The sequence below is a fragment of the Hippichthys cyanospilos genome, chromosome 17 (assembly GCF_059441005.1).
Source record: "Hippichthys cyanospilos isolate Australia breed blue-spotted pipefish chromosome 17, RoL_Hcya_1.0, whole genome shotgun sequence".
Taxonomy (NCBI): domain Eukaryota; kingdom Metazoa; phylum Chordata; class Actinopteri; order Syngnathiformes; family Syngnathidae; genus Hippichthys; species Hippichthys cyanospilos.
Genome location: NC_142385.1, coordinates 11093914 through 11108897, shown reverse-complemented (window position 1 = coordinate 11108897; position 14984 = coordinate 11093914). Strand labels below are relative to the sequence as shown.

The window sequence follows — 14984 nt, the reverse complement described above, 5'->3', positions numbered from 1 at the left end:
CATTTTCTTTTCTCGGATCCCTGTAAGTGGGATATAATTTGATTCCCATATATGGTATATAGGTCAGATCGAATGAATAACGAAGAGAATTTCTGACTGACGAATGACGAATCAAAGGAGGATTTTCTTATATTTATTCTCATCAAGTCAGAATCAGGTCAATCCATCACAGCCATTTACATACGAGCCTTATATTTTGTGACCTGGTTGTTCTGATTACAAAAACGGTGAGGCAATAGTTGGGCCAGGCGGGACATGAGCAACGGAACCAAAGTGGTGTGTCACTGCAGTGAAAGAATAACACGGACCCCAAACCGCAGGAGGCATGACTCACCACAAGGAAACCTCATCGAAGGCTGCTCCTTGTTGCGCTGCCCACCCGCCTCACACTTACAACCTCCACCGAAGATTCATAGTTTGTTCGAGACCAGGAATTTATGGTCCAAGAGAATCCATTGAATTTGCTGCGAATCTGTTTCCACATTTTTTGTTGATTTGATTTACTCCTCTATAGTCAAAATGTAGAAAGTCAGAAAGCCTAAAAACAAGCAAAAATCCCTCAAAACCAGCAATGGAATACCGTCAATCAGCAGATTGCCCATAATGATTTGCAATGTGTCAAACTGCTGCAGTATAGCGCCAACTACAGGTGTGGAGGAATCAAAGTCAAATTTACTTTGCCTTAAATGGATACTAAATTTATTTCGCTATTTTCAGCACTGAAAAAGGTTTTGTCTATGAATAAATTGATAGCTTTATTATGTTTCCGTTTACATTTAATACCTTTAACTCATTCGATACCACCAAACCATCATACTATAGACATGAAAAATCCATTTTACACTGGGCTGGAAATGATTAGTCAAGCAAAACAAAAGGAAAAGTACTCAATTGCCAACTCTGGATTTTTGGCCTGTTTTACTGCCACTTCACTCCCTGTAAGCGCAAACACTGGGGATGTTTCAGCCTCCAGACTTTATTTCAATGCTTATTTTCACAAATATCCAATTCCTCTAAGTGGATACATAATATGCGCTACTTAAGATGTACTTTTGCATTTTGTTTTTTTCTGTAGTTTGGATGCATTGACGTTCTGACACTGTCATTCCAGTCGGAATTTCCTAGTATTCTGTAGATGGTACTTTTTTTTTTTTTTTTTACTTTCTTAATATGTCTTCCATCGCTGACCACTTTCCTCCTTTGATTCCCCCTCAGAAAGGGCCCGCCCTTCAACGCTGGCTCTGCTCGCCATTTTCCTCCTGGTTCTTTCCCCTCTCACCTCTCTGCTCTCTTCATATTTCATATTAAGCAAGCCGCTCCGTGGAGCCAGCTGTGTAAACAATCGAGCCCAGCCCTTCATGTTTTTACAGAGCTGGAAAAATGTCCAGAAGGAAAAAAAAAAAAAAAGCGAGACACAAGGAGCTTGCCGCGGGCCCTTCGTATCAGTGATCTATGGCCCTTTGTATCTCCGACCTCCTTTGAGTACGAGTGGGACTTTTTGTGTGTACGTGTGTACCTTCCAGGCCGGTGTGTTTATGTGCATGTGGGAGCTTTCTGTAACCATAGCCTCTTGCAAATATTGACTGAGCTGAATGGTTACAGGGGGTAGCCCGAAAAGCAAATGTTGCATGTTGTGTTTCGCTTCTTCCTTGATTAATGATTCTGAAGATTAATATGGATAAGTACAAAAGAGTCATGTGGGACTTAAATACAAACAGGTGGGTAGGTAAATGAAGCTGGAACCTTATTGGCTACACACTAGGGGCGGGAGTAAGTCACGTACGTTTAAGTGTCAAGAAAATTCAACTTTTAAGCGTCAAGCAAGTCCCGAGTTATAAGTTCTTATCGCAGGGTCGGGTCTGGTCGGGTCGTACGTAAGATATAGCTCCATAGTGATTGCTTATATTACGCTCTAAAAGTATTTGAGTCAAAAATAACCCAATTGTAGGGACACCCTGAACTGGTTGCCAGCCAATCGCAGGGCACACAGGGTCGAACAACCATTCACGCACCCAATTGCACTTAAGGGCAATTTAGAGTGTTCACTGCACCTACTAAGTTTCTTTGGCCAAGGAGAACCCTCACAGGCATGGGGAGAACACACAAACTCCACACAGGGATGCCAGAGCGCGCTGCAATCGAACCTGACACCCAACTGTGAGTCAGACGTGCTAACCACTATTCCACCGAGCACAGTAGAGGACATCCTGGCCCTTTTAATGATGTCCTATATACACTGCTAAGTGCAGTGTGAAAAGGCCTTTTGTGGCGAAATACAAGCAAGACAAGTCAAGTCGCCACTAAATTTCAAACAAGTCAATACTTGTGTTGAGGAACTCATAAGTCATGCTTTATGAGGTAGCCCTTGCACTCGGCATCGCAGCATTCTGGTGGCTTTCCAGCACGTCTCAGGTTCTAAAATTGGCAACCAAAGTCTGATCAAGTTCCTCGGCTCTGCTACAAATCACATTTCCTCAACCTTCCCTGAGCATTTTTAGAATTCACACAACCTTTCCTTCGAGTACTTTGGGGTCATCGTGTCCTGATGGGAAAGGAAAGTTCCAAGGAAAATTGTCAATATCTAAAGCGGCCCAATATTATCATCCAGGTGGTACAGATGGTCAAGTTCTGCACGGACAGTCACACCGCAGCGCTCATTTTGCGTCAAAGAAACATGCGAGCGTTTCGAATCTTGACACATGCACACGACTCATCCACAGGTTTTACTTTCATTCTTCGCAGGTCCGCCGCTCGCTGGCCTTTGAGATAATTAGCGTCTGACCTTTGTGAGGTGAGGCACAAATGTCACCCTGCCTCCATCGCTGACAAGTGGATTCAACCCACCGGGGGCCTTGGCAAAAGAGCTGACGATTCTCACCAGCTTGGATGTGCACTTAGCGCACTTTAGCCTTCTCGCCCCAACCCCCACCCCCCCACTTGCTGCACTCTCACCATGTTGGCCATCTTAAAGTGAAGCTCCTCAAGAAACAGAAATAATACTGCGAGTTATTGAATAACAACAACAAAAATCTAGAAATAGTCATCCTTGCTTTTCAAAGGGGTTAGGAAGGAAAGGGCAGGATGTGCTCCTTATAGGCTGGCATGATAGACGTAAATGACCTTGCACACCGTTCCTACTGATCACATTTTAACACAAAAGGCCAACTCAATGGTGTTGTTTCATATTAGTCTCATGCCTAGCAATAATTAGCCGCTAGCTAGCAGTACCCAAGTGCTCTATATCGGCTGGCATTATAGATGTAAATGACTTTGCACCCTTTGACATAGTTGCCGTTCCTACTGATCACATTTTAACAAACCATGTGAACTTAAACATGCCATTTCTAGCAAATTTGTCTCTACGACAGCATTTGATGGGGATAGATTTGTCTAAAATTTTTCAGAGAGAAGTATCCTAAGCATTTTTAATTTAGAAAAAATTGTTGACCATTAAACATTTATAAAAGATGGTCATTCTTAATTAAGTGTAAAGGTGTATTTGATCACTTAGCAAAAAAAAATGTTGTTGTTTTTTTTTAATCCTAATACCCAATATTCCATTCACATTTTCTTTCAAATGTAGCGTTATCGTCACAATACCAAATTGGGACTTTACATATCAATACCAATATTAAAACAGCACCATCAGAACCGGCAGATACACTGGTCATTCCTCTTTTTTTTTTCATAATTAATTCAACAAAAGAAAACAGTTATTCCCTACATGATCGCACGTGTTGCCGGACATCATTGTGGAGCGTTTCTAGCTTCATTTCCATTTCCAACCCCGACGTTGGAGTAGATAAAGCAGAGTCCACTACTTTTAGCGATCTTAGCGTGCCCACTCTGCCCTGAATAATTCACATAACATTAGCTGGGATACCGTGCGAGTGACTTGTCCCAGTGTGCTTCTCTGCGTGGTCTACTTTTTATGCAAATCTGAGCATGAAAAGTACAGTTTGATGCCTCCCCGAGGGCAAATCAACAGCATGCGAAGGTGACTCAGGACATTTGGGGACACGCCAGCTTAGGCACTTGTTGATATATACAAGCGGGCTTTGTTGCAAATACGCGTTCTTGTATAATCTCATACGTTCACTACCGAATCGGCCAAATTTTACTCGTGGCGTGTATTCGTGCGCTCCTCGTGAAAATTTGAAGGCGTGGAGCCCGAGCGGCTTCCATTACTGACACCTTTGCAAAGCCATACATGGCGCACATGTAAAAGATTCACATCCGCAAGCGAGCTTGACAGCCTTTGGTGTTCCCCAGGAGAGCCGGCGGATTTACAATTTCGCCTTCAAAGTGAAATTCAAAGTCATCCGGCTCGTTTCGCAACGCATTCTCACGAGACCGTCGCCAGATGTCGGTCGAAAAGTTAAGGACAATATTTCATATTTCATTCATCAGATCATAATCGGGCCTTTGTCCAGCAACAGGAACGTTATCGCACCTGCGAGCGCTCCACCTGCTACCTTCAAAATGTTTTTTGTCAGATAGGGTCAGGATTATATTTTATTCATAAATTCTGCATGTGTGTTAAAATAGCAATAACTTTCATTTCCATACATGCAAATCCAGGGGGAACACTGCTGTTCCATATCCAAACATGAAGAAAGGGAAGAAAAATGAATAATGTTCCGCTAACAAATATAGCACTCCCTGCATCGTATAAAATATGTTTTTAAAAACAATGTTTTTGAAAACTGCTTTACATCTGAATCAAAACAACCTCTGGCACCTGTCAACTTATTAAAGCTTAACTCACATTCTCATCCAAATTTAGTACGCGCGTCATTCTCACGACTCCATTAAGCAGCGTTTGCAACGCATGATGAAACATTATTTAGCTTTATCTTAAAGTTAATGGACAATTTAAAACACAATTGACAGGCTAATGAGTAAACGTGAAGAAACACATATAGACAATACACATAACAATCCTGACTGGCATATATTTTTTATCAAATGCAAAAAATTACCAGTATTATTGCAACTTATCTGTGTATGTCTGATTATATATGTATATTTGTAGGTATATGTACATAAATGCATGTGTGATGCATATATATATATATATATATATATATATATATATATATATATATATATATATATATATATATATATATATTAAAAGAGTAGATAGATGTCGAGAGCACTGATACATACAGTATATAATATATATATATATATATATATATATATATATATATATATATATATATATATATATATATATATATATATATATATATATATATATATATATATATATATATATATATATATATATATGTACATATGTATCAGTGCTCTCGACATCCATCTACTCTTTTAATCAACAAAACATGACGATTTATGAACATTTTTGACAACCTTTGTCCATGATATTTGTTTTGATCTTTCAGAAAAACATCTTATTCTCCGGTGTACTTTGAAAGTTGAGCGATACACTCACTATGTGATACTCTATGTCCGTATGCCAGGCATTATATAACGGTTTTGCAATTGACACAGATAGCGTTTAAATATTTCAATGCTTTTAAACTAGGCTAAAGTGCATTGCGCCATCTCTCGCAGGTCTCCAATCCATCTCGCCTTCATCTAAAATTGAAACTCTCCCCCGCCGTTGATAACCAACTTGCATGCGGTGTACACACAATGTATAGCGGTGTAGTTGTCGTGCGTTCCGCGTAACCCCAGGAGTTACTTTGTGTAAGCCAAGCCCTTTTTGAACTGTGCGTGTGCGCCATCTCAACATGTGTTATGGACCACGTGCGTCTATTTATGTGCTCAGCAGCCTCCATACTGTATGTCAGGCGTTCCATAGGCCATCCCCCGTGGCTGCGCTCGCCGTATTGTCCGCCCGTCCACCCCGACCCCGCTCTGCCATTTGCTGCTCGGCCGATGATTAATTCAAAGTTTGCTGTCACAAGTAATTACGCTCTCTCCTGCCTCGCGACCTCTGACCCTTCCTCCTCTCTGGCTGTTATATGCCAGCGCCACAGTTAAGACCAAGTGACCCAGATTGTTTGTTTATTTTTCCCCTACTGTTAGTGATCACTTAGGCTCCCCCTGGAGCCAGCCGTCATACAGTTGTGCACTTATGGCTACATATGCTGAAATGAACATAACAGTAGCATGTGCTGGTAAAAGATAAAGCTTTTAAAAATAGACGCAGCTGAATTGAAAATCTTTTTAAAGTAGTACATTAAATGCATGAATCAAGGCCTCGGGCGACTATAGGCTGCATAACAATTGCTCATGGTGGTCCTATACAGTGGTCCCTCCACTTACAAAATGGGTTCTATTCCAGAATTCTTTTTGTAATGTGAATTTTTAGTAGAGGTGCTTTTTACATGTAACCCCCCCCCCAAAAAAAAATACTCATAAATGCTTTTAATTAATAATATTAATTGTAGCCGTTGACAATATGAATTTATTGGGCCTGGTATGTTGGTTTAGACTATAGAGAACATTGTTTAGGTTGTTTTATTTGTACGTTTTTATTTTACATGCCAGGGTTATACGTCTGCACCATTCGTATATCCACAGGAGCAAGAATATTTATTGTTGGGTAATTTTGTGCATTTAAGTTTGGGTCATGCACAGTACTTCCTGTTTTATGTTGCACAGTCCTCTTGCTAACGTGTTGTCGGATGCGATAGCACGCTAGTTAACAAGCGATTCAAGCGAGAACGTGTTCACTGCGTTGTTTGCAGCAGCCCAAAGTGATATGTACATGTTTTTATGTTAATATGTTGGGTTAGGGGTTAGGGTTAGGGTTAGCGTTAGGGAACGTGGCTTAGGCTTAGGGTTAGACCCCAGAGAACGTGTTCTCTGCATTGTTTGCAGCAGCCCAAAGTGATATGTACATGTTTTTATTTTAATATGTAAAATGTTAGCCATAGCTAATGTCAATTTTTTGTTCGTTCGTTCTACGGTGCCAACTGTTGGAGTGCCGGTGTCTCGTGTTTCTTTACCATACACTACCAATTTTTTCCTTTCGTATCCTGAATTTTGCTTCACACCAAGAGAAAATATTTTCCCAAAGACGTGTTACATAACCTGAAACAAGATATAAGTAGAGGTACCACTGTATTAGGATTTGAGCTTTCAAAGAAAAAAAAAAGACATTTGTCATTTTACTCAGTCTTTCAGGCACATGTTTGTCCACCGGTCATTTTTATTCCGTCGCCCTTGACACCAGTACACCAGCAGCCATCCAGTAAATGCACACAACTGCTCCCTTTTGTTCTTTTCTGTATCTGTGACCTTGTGCATACAGAAAGCATGCATCATATGGGGGCGGTTCTAGGTGAAGAGATTTCAAGATGGATAGGGGCTTTGTATGCCTGTGTAAAGAGTCATAAACTAATGGAGGTTTTCATATTTTAGGTCTTTCTATAGATGAATGCGCTAACACCATGCGTCTTTTTTGCCGTTGGAAAACAACATTAGCAGGAAAAGCTCATAATCTGCACATTCACTTCTTTTTGTCAGAGTAGACAAAAGGTTGGAAAAGATGGAATTGCACGTTTGTTAAGCCTCTGTAAGCCATTTATTTCAAAGGGGCTGTAGACGCAAATGATTCAGTTTTACTCGGCTGACAGCATGCTGTCGGTTTTTTTTGTTTGTTTTTGAAGCATCCAGATATTTAATCCTAGTTACTTATTTGTGTCTTTTTTTTTTCAACAATTTTTTGAAGTGTTCGGCTGAGGAGATTCTAAAAATGTCTGGTTCTAGATGAATTAAGTACAAACAGAAACAATTACTTTAAGCAATTAAGTACTGAATTATTACTTTAGGTAGGTAATTTTTTTACTCAAGTAAATAATTATTTCAGGTAACAATGTGCAAAAGTGATTCCTTTAGGTACTATAGTACAGAAGTCATCAATTCCTCTAGGATTAGTAGTTGAAAGGTAATTAAGTACTAAATTTAATCAACTACATTAGGTACTAAAGAAATCAAGTGATAAATTGATTACTTTAAAGTAGTTGATTACACTAGTTAAATACAAAAGTAAGCAATGACTTTAGGCTTAGTAATGGTTAGGTACTTAAGTAGTAAAATTATTTATCTACGTAAGGCACTAAATAAATCGATTACTTTTGCACTCAGGTACATAAATTAATTACTTTATTCACTAATTTATTTCCAAAAGTAATTGATTACTTTACTACTGAATCAAATAAAGTACCTAAAGTAGTTGAATACACCTGTTAAGTACAGAAGTACTCAATTACTTTAGGGTTAGTAAAGGTTAGGTACTTAAGTTCTAAAATTAATCATTTACGTTAGGTACTAAAAGAATCGATTACTTTTGTACTCAAGAACATAAGTAATTACTGTATTCAATCAATTACTTTAGGGTTAGTAATGGTTTGGTACTTTAGTACTAAAATTAATGACCTACGTTGGGTACTAAAGAAACCTATTACTTTTACACTCAAGTACATAAATTGATTATTTTATTCAGTCGTTGATTTACCGAAACGATTCATACTAAATTACATAAAGTACCTAAAGTAATTGTTTACACTATTTCAGTACTTAAGTAAACAATTACTTTAGGGCTTAGTTCCTTAAGCGCCAGCTATTTTTAGGCCTTCCCTTAGTCAAAGACTTGAAATATATATTTTTTGAGGGGGGTGTCTGCATATATACATAGTTCCTGCGACTGAGGGGTAAAATTGTAAAAATACGCCTTTGTGATCAAATGAGTTAACTATTGACCAATTGTGTGAAGAAAAGCCTCATCATTAACACGTTAAACTCCAAAGAACCATGAATAAAAACCGTTGGGTTGCCTTCTGCTCCCAGTTGTCAGGCCACACAAGTGTGCCGTTTATTTACTGCGGCATCACTTACGAAGAGTTGTTGCTCGGCCGCAACAAAGCGCGGAGACGTGCGATGCGGCATATCAGTCACGGCAGCCGCTAATGGCGGCCGCACAAGACGGCGTAATGATAATGGTGAAGAAAGTAGCCCATTTGCTGCTAGTGACTTCTCCCATTAACCCAGTGAGAGGTTGCTCTTTATTGAAAGACTTCTATGGAGCTCCTGGCTCTTACACGGGAATATAGATGGCATTACATCACTTGCGGGCTGCTGATAATACCAATGAATTTTGTATGACCCAACAAAGTGGCGCTATTTCCAAATATTGATGATTGTAATGCAATACCTTCCAGGCATTTGTTTGTATAACGTTCCTTAACTCGGCTCACTTTTGATTTAATGCCGTCGGCCGTTCGGCAGAGAGCTTCTTTAAAAGCAAATACTACAATAACCACCTCCCGTGGGTCATAAAAAAAATTGCCGTTTAAGCTTTCAGCGTAATACAAGCTCGGCCTTTGACCTACGCCACCTCACGATGACAAAGTGACATGAGTACTCTAGCGCGACAATCAATCGAAATGGCTGTGAGTGGAAATGCTACGCCCGTAAAGCGGGCTCTCATTTGGATTAAAAGACGTATTATATCTGGAAATGCACTCAAACGCATCACTCTTGGTGTAACCATCACAGCTAGAATAATGGATGACATGCACAAAATCGTATATTACATCACTGTATATTCACCTAAGTTTCAGTCGCTCCCGACCGAACAAAAAGCCCGTTGTAAATTTCATACGTTGATTTGAATATGATCAATTTTTCATCTACCATCTTGAACATTTCCAGTGACCGGCGCCTCTGGTTTTTTCTCCCAGTCGTACGTGGGCGCTTGCCTTAGCTGTCGCATGACGCACGTTCGACAAGCCGCAACATGTCTGCCTTGACCCCTCTCCCTTTCCAAGAGTTCATTTGTGATATCCTGGCGTGATTCATGCTCCACGCCGCATTCCTGCGCCGCAATCTTCATGCAAAGACACATTCACGCTAACCCACGCCACGTTCACCATTTTGCCTCTCGCCGACTCGTTAATGGCTCATTATGGCAACGTGTAAACTGCGCTTGTGTTGTGACAAGCTGTTTCGAAGCCGATGCTACTCCCTTCATCTTGTTTATGCCGGGGTGTCATCGCTACCTCTTGATAGCAATTACGTTCTCTGGCGCTCTTTGCGCCGATAACAACTCTCCGTCTTTGTTTTGGGAGTAAACTCTGCAGCAACAAATTTCCGGTGGTCCCAGAGAGGCACCTTGGGTCTCACCTCTGGCTTCGGCAAAACTCGCCTAATTAGACAAGTTTTTTTTTTTTTTTCCCTTTTGCCGTTTGTGTGCTTTTCGCTCGTCTCCTACACTATTTTGCCGCCTGTCACTGTTAATGAGAACGCTGTGAGGAAACATCACGCGCCCACCGCTCTCCTCACAGTTTTAACACCCCATTAGGTAATTAAGGCAGATGGGTTGTTTTCGTAAGGTTTCAGACCAGACATTACCATTAATTAGCGTCAAAACAAAAGCGCTGCTTAGCTCAAGCGCTCCGGCTGAAACAATCTCTTTACATTGCACCGAATGATCCCTTTTTGTTTTATTTTTCAGAGCGGAGGCTCCCAGGAGGAGGAGGAGGAGGAGGAGGAGGAGACCCATCCCGGGAGAACATGTTGGCATCATGTGATCTGAGCGAGACCCGAAGCCTGTAGAGAAGCGTAGAACTACGATCACAATCTCTGACTCTAGTTATCACTCCGGATGATAGGGAATGGCCTCCTTCTAAACCGTACGGATAAAACATCCTGGCGGGAGCTCCTTTTCATATTCAAACTTTTGCTTCCTCCGTAACCGAGCTCGCAAGCGGATTTTAACCTCGCTGACACCCGGCAACGAGTTTGTGACCTTCGTTGGACACCGGGTTGGATTATGCGCTAATCCGGCACTCCCATGGGGGATTAATCCAGACCAGTAAACCACACTGACTCACTTTTGGCCCTGTTACAATTTGCGGAGGGGTTTTCTTCTGTGAGTGACACGCGTCATGGCTGGGAAGGGCAACCCCATGCCGGGCCCGCACCTCAACGGTTTCCCGATGCCCGCCTACTCTTACTTCTTCCCCCACATGTTGGGGAGTCTCTCGCCGCCGGCCCTTCCGGGACTTCCTCTCAGTGGCTACAGCACCCCCTCACCAGCCAGTAAGTCCAACTTTTCTGTCGGCTTCAAAAATCAAAACATTTTTCAAGGAAAATTGCGTCACTATTGGCACTGCATAGTTGTATTTTTCCCCACTATAAGGTGTATCGGTTTATATATCGCACCTTCAATTCATGGCCTTTTTTAAAACTGCGTTCATACATAGGGTGCACCGCATTATAATGCACATAGAATAGAAGCTACAGTAGTGGCTGGGGTTGCGTTATGCATCCACTAGATGGAGCTGCGCTAAAGGAAGGCCAACAAAACAATCAGATAAGTCAGTCAAATTTTTCAATCAGAAATGAGGAATATAGAAGATTTGTGGAAAGAAAAAATAATTCTTGTTTACAAAAGACTGTTTAGATCAATGCTAAGACGAATCAAGAGTTTAAAAAATATAATTATGATTCAATTAAATATTCAACTTATTTATTTGAAATCAGCTTTTGAAAAAACGGAAGGCTTTTCGGTGCGCCTTATAATGCGGACAATAGAAATCCTGGCATACAAGGTTTTTCGTAGGAGTCACTATACCACAATTGAACCAGGAGTGGCCTCATTTTCCAATTCATTTGTTCTCAATTTGAAAAGAAAAATGTACTCTTTCTGTCACGGCATCAAATTAGCTTTTGCTGATAACAGCAGAATTCTTATTTAGATCTCACATACCTCCCTTAAGTAGCTTCATGTACTACCCCGGGGTACTTGTCGGGGTACTTGTCCCCCCTTTTGGGAATCGTTGAGCTAAAGGACGTTTTCCTCTGGTCCCACAAATATCACTCCCGCCTTGACAGACGTGTGTTGGTAAACAGCCGCAAATACACACCCACGCTCGCACAGGGCCTCCAGCGTTGTCCTTAATTTATGAGCCCACACAAACACACACACACACAAATAAAAACATCAGGCAGGACAGCCAGAGAGGAGCGCCTCTCATTGCAAGAAGACGAAAATTGGCAAGCGCTCCCGGAATAAACCTCTCACATACGATCATTGTTGCCAACTCCTTTTTTGCAATCAATCACAAGCCGCAGAGCTGTCGTGCAAAGTTTCTCCTCTAAGTAGGTGAGAAAGTTTTTTTTTTTTTCTTTTTCAAAAGGAAACGCCACTGCAGTCGCGCGCTGACTCAGAGAAAGTGAGGGCTGCTCAACCATGTTTTGTCTTATTTTCTGTGTCGCTGCAAACACATTTTTAGATGATCAAAACAAAGCCAATAATAGAGAGTGTGTACGATTTTTTTTTTGTGTGCAGATGTTTCTGGTCAGAATTGACACAGGGGCTTAAACTAGATGCCATTTTTTATATTTGCAGAAATGAATTGATTTTAGCAGTGTGAGGATTCTGCTGGACAGCGACCGTATCTGCCCTATGATTGGCTGTTATTTATACTATTTTTTTTTTCGCACCCCTCCCAACCGGTGACAAAAAAAAGTGCAATTTTACATTTGAACTCTTCAAACTCAGTGGCATTCACACTTTTCCTCAGAGGACGGAAATTTCCCACTTCCCACTTTGCTGGAATGCAGCAATATTGGCCGGCCCACCCGCTCCCACTTCCCCGCGACCAAATGCCGCGCCTTTCACACAAAGACTGGCGCTTCCGTCAGATTCCCCTTTTTACACGCTTGTAAGTGTTTGTGCGAATGTGTGCGTGTATGTGCTGGGCCACTTTCCCAGTGTTTGCGATACGGGGCAGCAGGCTTCCCCTCCCTAATGCCCGGACAAACATTTCCTGTCAGTAAACACCAGAGAGCTTGGGACACCACAGCTTCCTCGCGCACAAACACATTTTTTTTTTTTTTTAAACATCATACTGGCCCCATATTTCCAATCGACATCGCACACAGGTAACAGTCTCCCACATCAGACGTATCTGCGCGGCCTCCCATTTTTTATTATACGGCGTAGCTAAGCCCTCTCCAAGGTAATCCACTTCCGAGAAGTGACAGAAGAACGACGAGATCGCGAGCCAGCGGTGGCTTGAAGTTTGTCGGATCGGAGGCAGGCAAAGCTGAGCGCTGGCCTGGATGGAGTTCAACGTGAGATGTTTGCGTGTTCCCGCCCAGCGTGTGTTTGCGCACTGTCAGATTGCGCCGCTTCATCACACAGAGATTTTTGCTTTGTTTTGTTTCAGCTTTGAAAGCGGCTTGGTACCTGTTGCCAAGAGGGTTATTTTCGTTCTGTTTTCTAGCGCGCTTACTTAAATCTACTTAAGCAATTAATTAGAAAACTTCGGAGAGAGGATCTGGATTTTCGGGGCCGATTAGCGAGTTGAGAAAGAATCGATAGCTGATCGCCGATCCGATCGTGTGATGGAGCGATGCCTGTTTAAGACTTGTGCAGTATTCTGTCCAATACCTTGATCTTTGCAGCAAAGACATTTCACATAAAGAGAATGCTTTGAAAGCGGACACTAGGGAGCTGAAATTTCACCCAGATGGTGAAAACGTGTCAAACTTCAACATGACATGACCACCTATATATCACACTACCAGGAGTGTGGAGGAAATGACCCTAAAATTGTCAAAATATTGCACCTCCTGATGAGGTATTGTTTGAAAGGGATGGTTAGCAAGGAATATAGATGACGATAGAAGCACATTTTGTAATAACTTGACCTTTTCATGAATATTTTCACCTTGAAATTGATCCAACACACCTGTTTCAAATGATTAGCTCATCAACATGTTTCCTACAACCCTTATAACACCCCCAATAAAAAGGGTGTACGTGAATGTATTTCAGTTGAGAAAATGTTCAATCAGGTGTCAGCAAAACTACTTTTATTCTTGACTGCAGCTATATATTTTTCTTTTCAAATTAAGTGATGGGAAGGTTATTTTTTTCAAATTAAGAGCTTGGAACATGAAACAACATAATGCAGACTAGTGCCTTATTTGGAAGACATTGTATGAAAATTTATTGAATCAGACTTGGAGCACTATGTTTTAAGTGTAAAAAAATATATATATATATTTCACAGGGGGTACATCATTGAAAAAAATATCGAGCCACTGGTCTAATAAGTGTTGGTTGGCCTTGGTGGAGGTCTTTGCTCAACTTGGTGCCATTCTTAGGTGTGCGCCCCCCCGTCTTTCCGTTGTGGAAATACTCGGTACACGCGATGTTGTTTACTTGGTTACCATGACTCAAATGATTGGCATTTTGTCACAGTTCCATTTGTTTCCCCCTCTAAATGGAGACGGAGCAGACAGCGTTTGCTTTCAGATTCACTGGAGCGAACCGTTCCGATTTCCTTGTCCCCTCTGCTGGTGTCAAGATGTTAACAAGTTGCTAACAACAGCCTCGATTATTGTGGGTGGCTGAGGAGAAGAAGGGAAAAAACAAACGAGTCTTCGGCCATGCCCCAAATAAGGGCATGGCGCAAGTCTGGAAAAAAATCTCGCTCGTGCGTGAAAAAGACAATACAACATATTTCGCACTACATGCTAGGGGACGGAGGGACGGTGAGGGACGGGAAAGGGGGACCGTGACGCCGTTTTTCTACCTCCAGCATCCTCGCTTATGTCTTCGCATTATCCGATAGCCATCATCATCTTGGGTTACACTCCAGAGCAGGTATTGATATCACATTTATTGCCCGGAGCTTTATTGCTTCACAAAAGTATCATCAACAGGGAGCCCTCACGCTCGTATCGAACTTCAACAAATATTATTACACAGCCAATCAAATGTCTCATTACACACCATCGGCGTAACGTTCACGGCCGTTTTCAATTAAAAACCTTTTGAGACGCCGCTCCTGATGAAAACGGAGCCAGCAGGCAATAACCGGAGCCGGCTATTGATCCCGTTCTTATCATTAATGCCTTCCGTTGTCTGTCACCGCGCTACGAGATTAGCATGAGGGATCATAAAGAGCGCAGAAAGCCCGCTACCT

At 41.6% G+C, this 14984-nt stretch overlaps 1 protein-coding gene across 1 annotated transcript in view; it reads left to right on the top strand.

The window, feature by feature from the left end:
• Window positions 1-14984, top strand: part of LOC148409646 (retinoic acid receptor alpha) — a 168794-nt gene that overhangs the window by 61491 nt on the left and 92319 nt on the right. The window contains exon 3 of the mRNA XM_088438823.1: window positions 10496-11082. Coding sequence (XP_088294949.1) covers window positions 10929-11082 — 154 coding nt within the window. The 5' untranslated portion in view covers window positions 10496-10928. The remainder of the gene's footprint in view (window positions 1-10495; window positions 11083-14984) is intronic.